The 17,089-nt window shown below is 46.3% G+C and overlaps 1 protein-coding gene across 2 annotated transcripts in view; it reads right to left on the reverse strand.

Annotated features, from left to right (window-relative positions):
• TMEM241 (transmembrane protein 241) overlaps positions 1 to 17,089 on the reverse strand; it is a 120,475-nt gene that overhangs the window by 47,913 nt on the left and 55,473 nt on the right. For both annotated transcript variants that reach the window (XM_010828919.1, XM_010828920.1), the window contains exons 7-12: positions 16,642 to 16,693; positions 14,127 to 14,175; positions 13,340 to 13,385; positions 10,199 to 10,234; positions 6,668 to 6,702; positions 150 to 219 (exon numbers count right to left, since the gene is read on the reverse strand). In XM_010828919.1, coding sequence (XP_010827221.1) covers positions 150 to 219; positions 6,668 to 6,702; positions 10,199 to 10,234; positions 13,340 to 13,385; positions 14,127 to 14,175; positions 16,642 to 16,693 — 288 coding nt within the window. The remainder of the gene's footprint in view (positions 1 to 149; positions 220 to 6,667; positions 6,703 to 10,198; positions 10,235 to 13,339; positions 13,386 to 14,126; positions 14,176 to 16,641; positions 16,694 to 17,089) is intronic.

The following is a 17,089-nucleotide window of genomic DNA, read 5'->3' on the forward strand; positions in this document are numbered from 1 at the left end:
GGGGGAACCTTCCTCATTGGCACTGGGCACCATTTTCTTTTGCTGCACATTCAGACAATGGGCAGTGAGCCTGGGCTTCACAAAGACACAGGTGGTAGTACAGAAACATACAAATCCACAGTGTGAGGGGCTTTACGAGCTGGGATTACCTGGCACAGCAGCTGCCGTGGAATCTGTAGAAATACAGGAACGGAAAGTCCAGGACGCTGAAGAGATCACCTGGTGGAAACAGCAAGAGCTGACACACATAGTCCGAAAGCCCCCTGTCCCCTGCCCTCAGCTGCCCAGAAATGCACTGTATCAGTGAATTCACTCTAGCACTCGAGGGTCTCTGTCATCAGCACTGTCTTAATATATTAATAATAGTATGATATGCTGTGCTAAGTCGCTTTAGTAGTATCTGACTCTTTGCGACCCCATGGACTGTAGCCCACCAGGCTCCTCTGTCCATGGGATTCAGTCAAGAATACTGGAGTGGGTTGCCATGCCCTCCCCCAAGGGATCCTCCCAACCCAGGCATCGAACCTGCGTCTCTTGTTGTCTCCTGCACTGGCAGGCAGGTTCTTTACCACTAGAGCTACCTGGGAAGACCAAGTATGATGACAGTTATGACCCATTTAGTGAGAGCCTGCCCTGAGCAGGACTCTGTGCTAAAAGCTTTCCGTACATTGTTTTTTTCAATCCTTGTAACAATCTGTGAGGCTTTCTTATCCCCATTTCAACTGGAGCTCAGAGAAGTGAAGTGTCTGAGATTGCACAACTTTTGAACTCTGGAGCCAGAACATGGACCCTGGTCACTCCAAACCCTAAGATCTTTGCTCTTCACCAGGCAGCCACCTCTGCCTCAGCCAGACTATAGGACAAAAAGAATCTTTTTTTTTTTTAAGATTTTTCTATTATTTTTTTTCTTATATCTAAAAAAGGATCATGAGTGTATGCCTCTGACATCTTTTCTCATTTTTGTGTTTTAATTACCAAAGAGAGCAGGGGCCAATGGCCATGCATACTCATTTTAGTTTAAGGTCCAAAGGGTACATTTATTTCTAGTGAAGTAAGTTCATTCTTTTAGTTCCACTTGGTGCAAGAGGAAAATCACACATATTGGCTGCTTCCCCCTCTGGAATTTGAACTTCGTCACAAACAAGAAGTCAGGAGATTAAAAAAGCAGAAAGCCTTCCAAAAATGTCCAGAGAAAAGGAATTAAGCATTTCCACGGCAGATAGCCTAATCCTTCCAAATCTTGGATTTCTGAGATTCTGGAGGCGCCAGGTCTTCAAGACCCCCAGGCTTGAGTCTGTCTCTCAGTTCTGGATGGTCTGGAGCCAGAAAGGCTAATTTTCCTGAGTATTCACAGCATGGCAGTGGCAGTGGAACATTCTTCATCACTTTTTCTTTTTTTAACTTTTTAATTAGAGGATAATTGCTTTACAATTGCTGTATTGGTTTCTGCCATACACTAACATGAATCAGCCATAGGAATACACATGTCCCCTCCCTCCTGAACCACCTCCTATCTCCCACCCCATCCCACCTCTCTGGGTTGTCACAGAGCACCAGATTTGAGTTCCCAGTGAATTTCCACTGGCTGGTACTAATGAACCTATTTGCAGGACAGCAACGGAGAGGCAGACACATAGAACAGACTTGTGGACAACGGGCGGGCGAAAGAGAGGGTGGGATGAATCGTGAGAGTAGCATTGAGACATGTACATTACCGTATGTAAAATTAGACCACTAAGCTTATTAACCAAGAGTTTCAGAACAAGAGACACAGTGCGTGCTACACTTCCTCAGCCTTAGATGATCTCAAATGGTCCCTTCGCTGTTCATTTGAAACCATCACAAGATTGTTGATTGGCTATACCCCAATACAAAATGGTTTTGGTGTTAAAAAAAAATTACATTTTTAAAAAATGATCTCAAATGACTCCACCATCAACTGGGAAAGAAAGGTGTGAATTCCATCTCTCTGGAGGGTTGCTTTTTTTCTACCGTAACTATCATGATTTTGTTTGGTTTGGTTGGTGCATATGTACCTGTGTTTAAAGTGAGAGGGTCTCCAAGGATCTGGTTTTCTTACGGCCCAGCAAAAGGCTAAGAATTTTGTTTCTCTTTATATTCGGCCCCACCGAACACCTCTGTCATCTACTCGAGACTTATTTGGGTGGAGGCACTTTGTAACCAACATCAGGCCCAGATGTGTAAAGCGCATGAAGAGCTCCACTGCTTCTGAAGGCCCTTTCCTTCCAGAAGAGACAGCCAGGGTAGCCTTGAGCATCTGGATCCTAGTGGGCGGCCCCAACCCCCTGCCAGGAGGGTGGAAGGATGTTCTCCGAGGCTTTGTTCTGTCTCTTTAGCGGCTGTTGGTTCTTGGCTTTTTCCCAACCTCCCTTTCAGAGTGAGGGAGACTGCAGTGCAGTCAGTGTGATCAGGAGGACTAGGCAGAAAGGAATACATTAAACGCAAACCTCATATTTCCCTGGGTGCTACCGCCTCACTCAGGGGAGGTGAACTGGGCTCCTGGTGCCCAGAACAGGGAGGTGGGGCAAGAGGAGATATTGACAGCCCAGCCCAAGCTGTGGAGGGATCTGCAGGGCAGTGGAGTGGTCATGAGTAGATAGGAAGGGAGGAAGATAAAGCAAAAAAATCACCATCCTAAGGAATTGACAAGTTACATAATAATCCTCACCCAAATCCTAAAAAATTGATCATATAAATTATTGAGAGCAAAAGAGAGCATAGCTGGCTCTTCTCGTTGAGCCACTTCTAAAACCTCCACACATTTGTCATGTAGTTGATCCCATGAAGGTTTCTTCTGGAACCATCCTGTTCTTGACGAATCTATGATTCTACGATTCTATGATTATTCATCACTTGTATCCACTGTGTTAGGGCCATCTCTGACAAATAACAAGTGCTAGTCAACCAAGAGTATCCGGGAGACCTCAACACCTCCTGCTTTCCCTACAGAGAACGTTCCAAACACTTTCCCCTTGGCTCTGCTGGTCTTCAATCTCAAGTTTTGTGTTAGTCGCTCAGTTATGTCCAGCTCTTTGTGACCCCATGGACTGTAGCCCACCAGGCTCCGCTATCCACGGGATTCTTCAAAAAAGAATACTGGAGTGGCTTGCCATTTCCTTCTCCAGGGATCTCCCCGATCCAGGGATGAAATCTGGGCATCCTGCATTGCAGGCAGATTCTTTATGGTCTGAGCCACCAGGGAAGCCCAATCAATCTCAAATCGACCCCTAATGCTTCCCCTCTGACTTTAGCTGGCCTCTTTTTTCACTTTAACAGAGAGGGTGCACACCAGCTTCTCAACTGTGCTACAAAGTTAGCCCTGAAGATCTTGCCGTATGTGGCTGGCTGGACCCAACCACATAACAACTAAACCCAGGAGCCTAAAAAAGGTGTGCTGCGGCTTCTAAGTCACTTCAGTCGTGTCCGACTCTGTGCGACCCCAGAGACGGCAGCCCACTAGGCTTCCCCCTCCCTGGGATTCTCCAGGCAAGAACACTGGAGTGGGTTGCCATTTCCTTCTCCAATGCATGAAAGTGAAAAGTGAAAGTGAAGTCTCTCAGTCATGTCCAACTCCTAGCGACCCCATGGACTGCAGCCTACCAGGCTCCTCCGTCCATGGGATTTTCCAGCCAAGAGTACTGGAGTGGGGTGCCATTGCCTTCTCCAAAAAAGGTATAAGGATGCTCAAAAGACAACACTCCTTCACCGCTAGTGTAGAACACCCACTTTAAGCACAAAGTAAGTGGTCCAAGCGTTGTAAACTTGTCTTGTGGCATCAACACACAGCTTACACACCAAGGTCTGAGTTAAGCCTTCATCCTCATACTCCACGGTTAAAATTCTGCTGACTCTCTGAGGGAGTGAATCCCATCTCTCTGAAGATAATGGAGCATGAAATTGCTATAGTGAAAAGTGTGGCAATGATCTTATTACATCCAAGAACAATTGATATTTGAACAGCAGGAAAATTTCCTCTCACCACATTTTAGTCCTCAGAATCAGTGGGAAAGCAGAAGGTCAGTTCCAAGATGTAGTGAGTACTGTTGGCTTTATCTCAGTACTAGCAATAGACACCAGGTGACAAGGTCATTTCCGGTCAGATTCCTGCAAGTCCTCCTGCCCTTCTGTTTCTATGAAATGTTCTCTCTTGAAAATGCCACCGCAGAGGGACCTCACACAAAGAGGAAATGCAAACTTTCAAACAGAGGAAGGATTTCTTTTCCCTACTCTTATCTAAAATAGTCCCAGGGGAAGCAAGGTTCCAAGATTCTTGGAGCTTCTGCATGAACTGTGACTTTGAAAGGTTAGGAGACGTAGACCCCACTCACCAAGAAGCAAACCAAATGCCTGAAGGGGGAGAAGCATCAGGGTCTGCACCCAGGACACGGAGAACTGTCTACCTGGTCCCTACCTACCGCCCTGTCCCAGTGTGTCCCAAAGGTGTGTGTCAAAGCCGCACCATCTGCATCACAGGAAAGCTTATCCTTCCAGCTACTCAGGACTGAGTGAGGAGGGCAGCTCAGTCAAAAGCACTACTGAGAGGCCATCACCCACCTGGCAGAGCAGCTAACATAAGACAGACAACACCAAAGGCTGGTGAAGACACGGAGTAACCGGAAGTCTCATGCATTATTGTGCATGCTGCCATGCTAAGACACTTCAGTCATGTCTGACTCTTTGCAACCCTATGGATTGTAGCCTGCTAGGCTCCTCTGTCCTGGGGATTCTCCAAGCGAGAATACTGGAGAGGGTTTCCATGCCCTCCTCCAGGGGATCTTCCCACCCCAGGGATCGAACTTGCATCCTTTATGTCTCCTGCATTGGCAGGCGGGTTCTTTACCACTGGCTGCTGGGTGGGAGGTAAAATGGTACAAATGCTTTAGAAAATTGGCACTTTATTTCAAGGGTAAACATATGACTACTCTACAGAAATTCTACTCCTAGGTATTTATCCAAGAGGGCTGAAAATGTAAGTCTACAAAAAGTCTTTTATGAGAATGTTGATGGCAACTGTATTCATACTAATCTGGAACAATTCATGTGCACATCATCAGGTGAATGGATAAACAAAAGGTTCATACACTGGCACACTCGTCAACAATAAAGGGAACAGACTAGTGAGACATACAACAACCCGGATGAACCTCAACACTCTGCTGAACACAAGAGCCAGACACAAAAGAATCCTTCCTATGTGTTTCGATTTGTATGAGACTCTAAAATAGACAGAACTTATGTATGGTAACAGAAACCAGATCAATAGGGGCTTCTGGTGGTTGGTAAGAAGGGAGTGACTAGGAAAGGACATGAGGAGACTTTCTGGAGTGACAGATGTTTTTTATGTCTTGATAGAGGCGTGAGTTACATGGGTGTGTACCTTTGTCAAAATTGATCAAGCTGTACATTTACGAATATGCATTTCCTTTGCGTAAATCATATTTCAATTTTAAAATGTTTTGAAAGTACTACCAAATAATGAAGACACAAGTGAAAAAAAGAAGAGGTAAGACAAAACCAAAAAGGATAAAGCCCTGTTTTAAAATGTCAGAAATTAACAGAAGGTATTCCCTGGCAGTCCAATGGTTAGGACTCAGCTTCCACTGCAAGGAGCACAGGTTCAATCCCTGGTTGGGGAACTAAGATCCCACAAGTGGTACAAAACGGCCAAAAGAAAAAAAGAAGGAAATTAACAGAGCTTTAAAAAAAAAAAAGAAAAAGACTGCACCCGTGGGTCCTGACTCTTACTGTGTCTTAATTGGTGCAGATATAAGGAGTCTTGAAAGCATTCTGGCTGACCCACACCCACTCTATGAGGTGGACATTTCACTTGGAAAGTGTAATAAGCAAGCAGGAAAGAATGATGTGTCCCTCTGTCGTAAAAATGGGCTAGACTACCCATAGGGCTGGGTCCTATGAGAAAGCTAACACACTGGCAGGAATCGGAGCTGCTCAATCAGGGCAGTCCTCGGACACTTCTGGAGGAGAGGGAGTTTCTTCCCGTTTCACTTGCTTACATTTTGTAATTAACCTTATGGTCCTATGAGAACACATCACCAAGACCCATCAGAGGGTTTAGGTCAAGTGACCAGGCTTTATAAAACTGGGAAAAACTGATCTCCAAGGGATCTCCTAGATTCTGAGCTTCTATAATCTCGCACACCAAATTCCTACCTTAATATCTACCTGCCTTAATTATCTACTCTAACAAACCTGTGTGCTTTTTGAAGCAGTGGGCTGCTGTTTGAGCTGCACAAAGCTGTGCATTACACAACTCCGCTCGAAACAACTGCACTGTTTATATAGACCACAGTTTTATTTGTTACCATTTCACATAAAAGTAGGAGGAAATGGCAATCCACTCCAGTATTCCTGCCTGAAGAATCTCATGGACAGAGGAGCCTGGTGGGGGATACAGTCCATGGGTCGCAAAGCGTTGGACACCACTGAGAGACTGAGCGCACGCCCACATGCACATGGACAGTGAATTCCATGATGGAACATTAAGAGCAGTTTCAAGTATGTGGGCCATTCCTGACACCCTGGAAGGCAGCCACTTTCTCTTACAAAATTTCCCTCGGAGATTTAAGCAGGATCAGAGCACTGGGTCAGTGGGCAATGTAAGACAAACAAATAAACGAAATCTTACCTGTGGGGTGAGCTGCTAAAGCCAGGAGCACCACACTGAAAAAGAAACAGCAGACTAGTGAAGAAAGCTTCGCCAGCACTGAGAAAACAACACCCATTCTACTTGGAAATAGTAAGATTTGCCTAAAAGCAAATTATCTGCACTGAATGTTCTCATTCTGACGAAATCTAACTCATCAGGAAGAGTGTGAGAATGTCCTGAAATGTCTCAAGTTTTGGTAAAAGGGCTGGATCTCTTGTGATGATTCTGAGGGTCCACACTCTTCTCTGAGCATCAGCCATACCATGAATGATCACCATAGCCCGCTAATCTACAGAGTGTCCTTGTCAGCGAAACAAAGCAGACTCTAAATTACAAAGAGGCTGCAGCCTAAAAGCTAGCTGTTGAATGTGAGCTAAATTTACTTGTGAGCTAAATCACAAAATTAACTACAGAAGGAGTGGTAGATTTCCAAGAAACTAATCCACAGCATGACCCATGCCATCCACCCTGTGCCTGAAAACTTCCTGGACCAATCTGTAGTTGATGCTATAAGGGACGATGCAGGTCATACCTGTTTGGCTCTCTCCCATCTTCCTCTCTGGAAACCTGTCCCATCTCCCAGTGCCTGTCTACAAGCACCTTTGTGTGGCCCTAAGCCCACCTTCTATACCCTCTTCTGTCAAAACTCATGCTACCAGGCAGCTGGTTTAGCTGGAGGTAGGAATAAAACCTTGTATTCAAGTAGAACCAAGAATGTTTGTTTGTTTGTTTTAATGTTGGATGGCCTCACCCTGCAGACATATCTGAAGAGCCCAGTATCCCGGCTAGAATCTCTAAGGGAATAGTCTGGGCATCCATGGTTTTAATTTGTCATGGCTCCTGGAAGCTATAAAGTACCAGGGCTGAGAACCACTACCTCAGACCGCAGTTGGTGACACTACAGGGAAGTAGAAGAGGCCAGTTTTACAAGGAAACCAGTGTGAGTTCAGCACTGCCCTGCCCTGCTCTTGAGTTACCTCCCAGCACCATTTCTGATTTTCTGACAGCTCCCAAAGGAGCAGCATCACAGAAAGAGGCGAGAAGAGAGGCGGGTCAGGACAAAGGCCATGGAGAATAGCCACATTCTGGCCATTCAGAAGTTGTAGGTTTATAAGATAAGTGTTTACATGCAGCTGTAAAAAACATACACACCACAAACAAGACTGGAGCTTTTCTATCCTTTACACAGGCTGTCTGCTTGCTATCTCTTCTTTCTCCAGAAAGCACATACCCTCTACATACCCCATTATTCTAGCTCACTGGATCCCCTTCCACTTATAACTTCAGCAGCAGAAGTTATTGCTCTTATGGTAGGATGTGAAGGATCCCGTTTCCATCCCAAAATATCTCCCAGGGCCTGACATGGCATCCCAAATGCCATCATCAGGATCACCCCAAACGGTGACTCTAAAAGACAAGACTAGGGGGTAAAAATAAATCATTAAATAAAAGAGTTGGTTCTCTAGTCCACATCTGAAAATTTGTAAATGTAATGTCATGCCTTCCTAATTCCTACACTGTGATGGCCTTGAGATCAAGAACCATATTTTATTTATCTTTGGATCTCAAGTATTTAGCAGGGCCAGATACATAGCAGGTTCTCTCTGTGTTTTCAAACCAGCAGAGAGATCAATCCAGCAGGCAGAGGTCCAGACAGATCTGACTAACTGCAGATCTTTGGGTTTGGATGCTCAGGGCCTGTGGCAAATCGAATCTCAGCCCTGGTTTACCTTCTTCACTTGTACTGAAAAGAAGACTTAGAAACAGAATCAGCAGTCTGAGGCAGGAAGCCTTGAGCATCAGGTTCCCCGGCAGTGAAACCCTCACACAGGGGGAGAGGCAGAAGAACTAGCAGGTGGGGGTGGTCACAGTGGCTTGATTTTCCATCCCCTGAACCCTCTGCTGCTGCTCGACTTGGCTATAAGTTCTGGTCGGGGGGCGGGGGAAGAACGGTTTAAAGTGGTACAATGTCATGGAAACATTTCAAACACCAAGAGTCTTTCTGCATTTTCAGAAACATCTCTTGAAAAGGCAGCTGGTGGGTTTGTAGGTGGAGAATACAGCTCATGTCGAACATTTTAAGCTGAGTAACTTCCTCCAGAAATCCATGAGGCCAAAACTGATAGGGGCTTCCCTCATAGTTCAGTTGGTAAAGAATCTGCCTGCAATGCAGGAGACCCGGGTTCAATTCCTGGGTCGGGAAGATCCTCTGGAGAAGGAAATAGCAACCCACTCCAGCATTCTTGCCTGGAGAATCCCATGGATGGAGGAGCATAGAGGATTACAGTCCACGGGATTGCAAGAATAGGACACAACTTAGCGACTAAACCACCAAATGCTGAAAGGCACCTCTGTGAACTCAGTCCTCTGGACAGAATGCTGTTGCATTAGGCAAACTTGAGCTTCAGACAGCAAACCTCGTTGTTTCTTAGTTAGGTCCCGCAGGGTGCCCTGGGGACTCCCAGGATTCAAGAATGCTCCCAGGCCATTCTATTGAGTGGCTAAGCCTTATTCTATGCCTGTTTTGGGTCAAGGGTACAAAAGAATCCACATATTCAATGCATGCATGTGTGCTAAGTCGCTTTAGTCATGTCCAACTCTTTGTGACCCTATGGACTGTAGCCGCCAGGCTCCTCTGTCCATGGGATTCTGCAGGCAAGAATACTGGAGTGGGTAGCCATGCCCTTCTCCAGGGAATCTTCCCAACCCAGGGATTGAGCCCTGGTCTCCTACAGCTCCTGCAGTGCAGGCAGATTCTTTACCACTGAGCTACCGAGAAAGCCCATATATTCAATATTACACTTGATTTATGACATTTAAATGTAATCTATTCAATACTATTCAATGCCACACTTAAATGTCATAAACCAAGCCTCAAACTTCATCTTACCTTAACAAAAACACCTTCAAAACAACCTGAACTCCAAATTAAAGCAGAATTCTCAGAGTCCCTGGAGCTTCATGTCAGAAGGTGGCGTTGTGGGGAAGGTCCAGCCTCTGGCTCCCGACCCCCAAAGCACCCTCTTCTCTCCCCAAACCAGGCTCCATCCTGCACCCAAAGGACCTCATACATGTGTGTTGTGTGTGGACATCTCAGCCTGCGAGTCCATCCTCCACCCACAACCTTCCCGCTAAAATCCTTTCCTTGGACATCCACTGGGTCTAGGAATGAGTTAAGAAGATAGACTTTGGAATCCATTTCGTAGGAAATCTCAGGGCCCAGTCTAGAAGAAAAGGTGTGGGTTCTTACCAGCCTTACAGACTCCAAAAGCCCTAGGGAGAGGCATAGCCCTCTGAAGTTTGAGACTGGTTGGAAGCCCTGCTTGTCTGGCCTGAGGGCAGGATTACTGTTTCGTTTCCTCAACTCTGATCGTCTCACCAATTATTTAGGTTGCCTTCCTGGCAGGCACATTGGCTCAGATCTCCCCAATCAAGATATTATTGAAAATAAAAACCCATTAGCTCTAGAAGAATATAAATTATTTTTTGAAATTTTAAATTATATTTTACCTGAATAGATAGTTTAAGTACTGCTGGTCAATGTCACTAAGGAATAAGAAAAAAAAAAAGATAAAAGATGAAATAATAGATATGTTTTATATATACAGAATAATAAATTTCCTCTATTAATAAATTATGCCTATGTACAAGTTACATTTATGTATATGTATACCTATGTACAAGAAACAATACAAAGAGTACTTCATTTCCTGGCTCATTTTTGAAAACCATTTCCTAAGTTAGTACCATCACATGCAATTTCACTTTGGTTGATTATTTCCTTTGGGTACATCTGCAGTTTTAAAAGCTGTGTTGGGACTTCTGTGGTGGTCCAGTGGTTGAGACTCCACCCTTCCAATGCAGGGGGCGAGGGTTTGATCCCTTGTTGGGGAACTAAGATCCCACAGGCCACCAGGCTTGGCCAAAAAATAAAAAATAAAAAGAGTGTCAGCTCTCTCAGGCCATTGGACTGACTTCTAAGGCTACCATATTTGACAAGTAAAAATACAGCACATGCAAATAAATCTGAACTTCGGGTAAAGAATAATACTTTAGTAAAAATGTGTTCCAAATACTACATGAAACATACTTCAACTAAAAAAATTATTTGCTGAAATTCAAATTTAACTGGGTATCCTGTATATTATCTTAACAACTCTACCAACTTCTTGCTGCAAAAACACTTTATTCAAAGAAAATATGGTGCCCTAGGACCCATCACACACCCTCAGAGTATATACCACCTCCTCCCAGGAGTCAGTCCCTTCAGATCTTTCTCTGTAGGCCTCAGTTCAGTTCAGTTCAGTTCAGTCACTCAGTCGTGTCCGACTCTTTGCGACCCCATGAATCACAGCACGCCAGGCCTCCCTGTCCATCACCAACTCCGGGAGTTCACTCAGACTCACGTCCATCGAGTTGGTGATGCCATCCAGCCATCTCATCCTCTGTCCTCCCCTTTTCCTCCTGTCCCCAATCCCTCCCAGCATCAGAGTCTTTTCCAATGAGTCAACTCTTCGCATGAAGCAGCCAAAGTACTGGAGTTTCAGCTTTAGCATCATTCCTTCCAAAGAAATCCCAGGACTGATCTCCTTCAGAATGGACTGGTTGGATCTCCTTGCAGTCCAAGGGACTCCCAAGAGTCTTCTCTAACACCACAGTTCAAAAGCATCAATTCTTCGGCGCTCAGCTTTCTTCACAGTCCAACTCTCACATCCATATACAACTACTGGAAAAACCATAGCCTTGACTAGATGGACCTTTGTTGGCAAAGTAATGTCTCTGCTTTTCAATATGCTGTCTAGGTTGGTCATAACTTTCCTTCCAAGGAGTAAGTGTCTTTTAATTTCATGGCTGCAATCATCATCTGCAGTGATTTTGGAACCCCCAAAAATAAAGTCTGACACTGTTTCCACTGTTTCCCCATCTATTTCCCATGAAGTGATGGGACCGGATGCCATGATCTTCTTTTTCTGAATGTTGAGCTTTAAGCCAACTTTTTCACTCTCCTCTTTCACTTTCATCAAGAGGCTTTTTAGTTCCTCTTCACTTTCTGCCATAAAGGTGGTGTCATCTGCATATCTGAGGTTATTGATATTTCTCCCAGCAATCTTGAGTCCAGCTTGTGCTTCTTCCAGCCCAGCGTTTCTCATGATGTACTCTGTATGTAAGTTAAATAAGCAGGGTGACAATATACAGCCTTGACATATTCCTATTCCTATTTGGAACCAGTCTGTTGTTCCATGTCCAGTTCCAACTATTGCTTCCTGACCTGCATACAGGTTTCTCAAGAGGCAGGTCAGGTGGTCTGGTATTCCCATCTCTTGAAGAATTTTCCACAGTTTATTGTGATCCACACAGTCAAAGGCTTTGACGTAGTCAACAAAGCAGAAATAGATGTTTTTCTGGAACTCTCTTGCTTTTTCAATGATCCAATGGATGTTGGCAATTTGATCTTTGGTTCCTCTGCCTTTTCTAAAACCAGGTTGAACATCTGGAAGTTCACGGTTCACGTATTGCTGAAGCCCGGCTTGGAGAATTTTGAGCATTACTTTACTAGCGTGTGAGATGAGCGCAATTGTGCAGTAGTTTGAGCATTCTTTGGCATTGCCTTTCTTTGGGATTGGAATGAAAACTGACCTTACCCGGCCCCAAAACCCAGCTGATCACTAGGGGGCTTTGACCTGGCAGCTCCAGTCTGACCGAGGCCTGAATTCTCATCTTTTTCATTTATATTCAGCAACTGTGCCACTGACTGCCTTCAACAAAGGCTTCATTTTACCTCAGAACAGAGCTAGTGATGGGAGGGACTTCTGGGTCTAGTTTGGAAGGGGCTGGAGAAGCAAGAAAAAGACTTGTGCTTCTGAGCTACAAGAAGTGAACTGGGGCCCAAGGAGGCCAGTCACATAATTTTTGACAAAATGTCATCTAAACAGCTGCCCTGAGGGAAGAGGAGAGACTTCCAGGCTCTTCGCATATGGCTGGCGGCTGGCACATTTCAGCTCCTGGTGGACCCAAACTGCTGCCCTCCCCCTATCCTGGACTTTCATTGTCTCTCTGATGGAAGAAGCTCACAACCCCATGGGTCTCCCCCTTTCCTTTAGTGAAACATTAACTTACCAGACTTCAAAAGTTCCCTGGCATCAGAGTGAGTAAGAATTCGCCTGCCAATGCAGTGGACATGGGTTTAATCCCTAGTCTCAGAAGACTCTACATGCCACGGAGCAACTAAGCCCTTGAGCCACAACTACTGAGCCCGAGTGCTGCAACTACTGAAGCCCGTGTGCTTAGAGCCTGTGGGCCTCAACACGAGGAGCCAGGGCAATGAGAAGCCCGTGTGCTGCAACTAGAGAAAGCTGGTGAGTAGTAACCAAGACCCATTGCAAACAAAAAAATTTTAATTAATTAATTATAAAATATATGTGTGTAAGTCACTCAGTCACGTCCGATTCTGCAACCCTATGGACTGTAGCCCACCAGACTGCTCTGTCCATGGGATTCTCCAGGCAAGAATACTAGCCATTCCCTTCTCCAGGGGATCTTCCCAATTCAGGGATCGAACCCTGGTCTCCTGCATTGCAGGCAGATTCTTTACCATTTGAGCCACCAGGGAAGCTCCATAAAATATATACATGTATTTTTTTTAAAGTTTACCTTAACTTGTTGAGTTTCTGGGATTTCTGTAGTATCTTATAAGCCCCTGGAGAGGAAGCAACAGGAGTCACTCGCACAGGGAATTCTTCAGGGGGCATGAATCCTCAGGGAAAAGGGCCTCTCCTCCCTGCAAGGGTTACCCGCAGCCCACAGAGGGTGACCAACAGCACTCTGGAGGACTTCAAGGATGTGCATCTGGTAATCCCCCAGATGATGCAGTTCACAGAGAAAGGGCTGGGCCAGTGAGGCTCATGGTCCACAGAAGGACACAGTTAACGGGAGGCCTGGGTTTCCTCTGATGGTGCCATGAGAAACATCACTGGATTTCTGAACTGTGTGTCACAAAGTCAGGGCACTGTTTTCCCTCTAAGAGAGGAAACATTGGTTTGAAATAAAGTAGATGGTCCTTTTATTTCACCCACTTTTTTTTAAAGTGTACTGCTGAAAGAGAGTTTTTATGGACACAAACTTCTGGATATGGAATTCTCCCCACCATTTTTTAGAGAAGGAGCTAGCACTGCACAAGTGGATCTGAGGAAATGGACCCTAGGCCCTGGTGAGTTAGTAACATTTGTCATGAGAAAGAGGAGACTCTATGGGAACTGGAACCATTTCGGGAAAACTCCAAAATAGGAAAATCAAACCAGAAAAAAAATGCCCATTTAATTTTAACCTTGACATCTTGGATTTAATCTTCCTATTGTCTGGGATCACTAAAAAGTGGATGCATGATGAGGTCTAAATAATAAGTCTCAATTGTTTAAGTAAGAATTCTTAAAAAACTTACCTACACAGAGTAAGTGAATTACAGCCCAGAAATATCCATCTGGATCAAACTGTAACACAGGGTTTAAAAAAAAAAAAAAAAAGGATGTAAGTACAGACAAACAGAATCCAGAGTGGCGATTTTAAATGCCAATGCACAGCACCAGGCACGGTGCCAGACAGGACTCTGGGACCTTGGGCCAGACCCTCCTTACTCCTCACCCAGCTGCCTACGCGACGTCTTCCTAACAGGGCTCTCTGCCTCCAGCATCTCCTTCCCCACCCCCAAAACTCCCCAGCACTGCATCTTTAAAAGGCAGATCCAAGGGGCTTCCCTGGTGACTCAGTGTTAAAGAATCTGGCTGCTACTGCAGGAGACACGGGTTCAATACCTGGTCTGGGAAGATCCCACATGCCACAGAGCAACTAAGCCCCTAGGCCACAACTATTGAGCCTGCGCTCTAGAGCTCAAAAGCTGCAACTACTGAGAAGATGTGTCAAAACTCCTGAAACCCCCAAGCACCCTAAGCCGTGCTCAACAACAGGAGAAGCCACCGTAATGAGAAGCCCACGCACCACAAATACAGAGTAGCCCCTGCTCTCCACAACTAGGGAAAGCCCAGGCAGCAACAAAAACCCAGCACAGCCAAACATAAATAAATAAAGGAATCATTGTTTTTTGTTTTTTGTTTTTAAAGGCAGATCAGATGGTGTCACCTATTGCTTAAAATCATCCAACAGTCCCCCAGTGGCTTCAGGATGAAATCCAAACACAAGGCACCCAAGAACCCCCATGACAAGCCCCTGTCAACCCAAGCAGTCCCATCCACTGCCCATCCCCTCTCCAGAGAAAGAGAGCTTGGACTTCCCCAGCCAACTTGGCCAAGGGGCACTCCCTCCTCTTCTTCCCTTCCTTACTTTTTCCATTTATCTCACCTGATACATTCCTTTCAGCTTACGATCTGCCTCTGTCTCCACCCTCCATGAGATGGTCAAGTCCAAGAAAGCAGGAATCAGCCCAGGGGCACACACATGCTGGATGTGCCATGAAGCTGAGTCACAGGGCACGCTCAGGACACCTCCACGATTCCGGCCTCCCCTGCCTTCTTCTCCTGGTTCACTCCTCCTCACCCTTCAAGATTTAGGTCCAGAGACTTCCCTGGTGGCCAGTGGTTAAGAATCCACCTCCCCATGCAGGGGGTGTGGGCTCGATCTCTGGTCAGGGAACTAAGATCCCACATGCCATGGGGCCACTAAACCCAAACACCCCAGCTACTGAGCCCATGTGCTCTACACCCCACGCCACAAGTAGAGCGAGAACTCCACGAGCCACAGCTAGAGAGAAGCCCCCGAGCACTGCCACGAAGAGCAGGCAAATAAATAAAGATTTAGGTCCAGTCAACAGAGCCTGGCTCCAGCATCAGAAAGATCTGGGTTAAATTCTAAAATCTCCACTTACTTGTTAGCTGGTGACCTTTTGGGTCTCACTATTCTTTAACTACAAAATGGAGACAATAATAGCTGCTACCCTTGTGGAATTATTGTTGAGATTAAATAAAATAAGGCACTAAAGCATTGGCCCAGAGCCTGGCACCCAGCAAGCTCAATATAATCGTCAGCTCTTCCTCCTCTGAGCCTCCAAGTCTTCCCAGGCGCCTGGCAGGATCCCACCCCGCCCCGGACAGAGCCCTGGCCTCCCCGGGTTATAATTATCTGTTCATTGTCTGCCCCCTCCCCTCTGCTCTGACTAGACTCCGGCTTCTGCCCGGACGACGGCAATTTCTCTTTGTGCCCCCAGAGCCTGGCTTGGTGCCTAACACTTGATAGGGATTTAATCAATGCTGCGGAAGGAAAGAAGGGAAAAAAGACCCAGGAATGAGATGACTCCTGGAGGTGGGGGTGGGTCCTCAGTGCCTAAGAAAGAAAAACTCAGGAAAACAAAGCGAAAATCACTGTGTAAGATAAGGCCCTTGGGATGAGAAAGTGAAAATGTTAGTCGGTCAGTCATGTCCGACTCTTCGAGACCCCATGGACAACAGCTTGTCAAGCTCCTCTGCCCATGGGATTTTTCCAGGCAAGAATACTGGAATGGGCTGCCATTGCCTCCTCCAGGGGATCTTTTCAACCAAAGGATCGAACCTGCGTCTCCCGTGTCTCCTGCATTGGTGGCAGATTCCTTACCCGCTGAGCCATTGGGAAGCCCCCTTGGGATGAGAAGGGAAAATCAATTTTGCCTCGGTGTGTGGGTCATTTGGGCTCGCAGGTCCTCCTAGCTGGTTCAGAGGGTGGACTGCCCCCATCACAGCACCCAGAGGTCTGAGCTCTGTGGGCCACCCTGCCACACACAGAGAGGTGAAGACCTGAGGGGAGGTGCTGGCCTGGCCAGTGGATCCCCTAGGCCTTGCCTGAAGTTTGCTTTTACATGTCTTTGCACAGGCCGGGGTCATACTGCTTCTCAAAGGAAGGACTCGGAAATTCTGCTCATCCAGGCAGGCTTCAGAGATACTTGAAGGCAAAGTGAGTCTACCTGAACTTACCTGCGAGTCGTTAAAGGGCAGGCACCCGGCAGCGGCCAGGAGGAAGAGGGCGCTGTGGAGAGGAGGTGAAAGACACGGTTTTACTGTCCAACATGAAGGGCGTCCCGGAGAGGGTGGAGGTGGAAATACACCCACTGGAGCTCGGGTGAAGCAGAGATCCTGGGAGACCACACCCAGCTGCCCTGCTCATCCTCTGAGCACCACATTATCTGTCTAGTTTTCAGTTGCGTGCTCTGCTGACACCAGACAGCTCCTTCTCTGGGGCTCAGTGAGCCATCTTCCCAGAGAGAAGCATTTGCAGGATATGTATAAAACCACAGCTGGCTCACTCGAGAACAACAGTGTATATATAGGAACTTCCCTGGTGGTCCAGTGGCTAAGAGTCTGTGCTTCCGATGCAGGGAGCATGGGTTCGATGGCTGATTGAGGAACTAAGATCCCACATGCC

The sequence above is a fragment of the Bison bison genome, unplaced genomic scaffold, assembly GCF_000754665.1.
Source record: "Bison bison bison isolate TAMUID 2011002044 unplaced genomic scaffold, Bison_UMD1.0 scf7180017864498, whole genome shotgun sequence".
Lineage (NCBI taxonomy): Eukaryota > Metazoa > Chordata > Mammalia > Artiodactyla > Bovidae > Bison > Bison bison.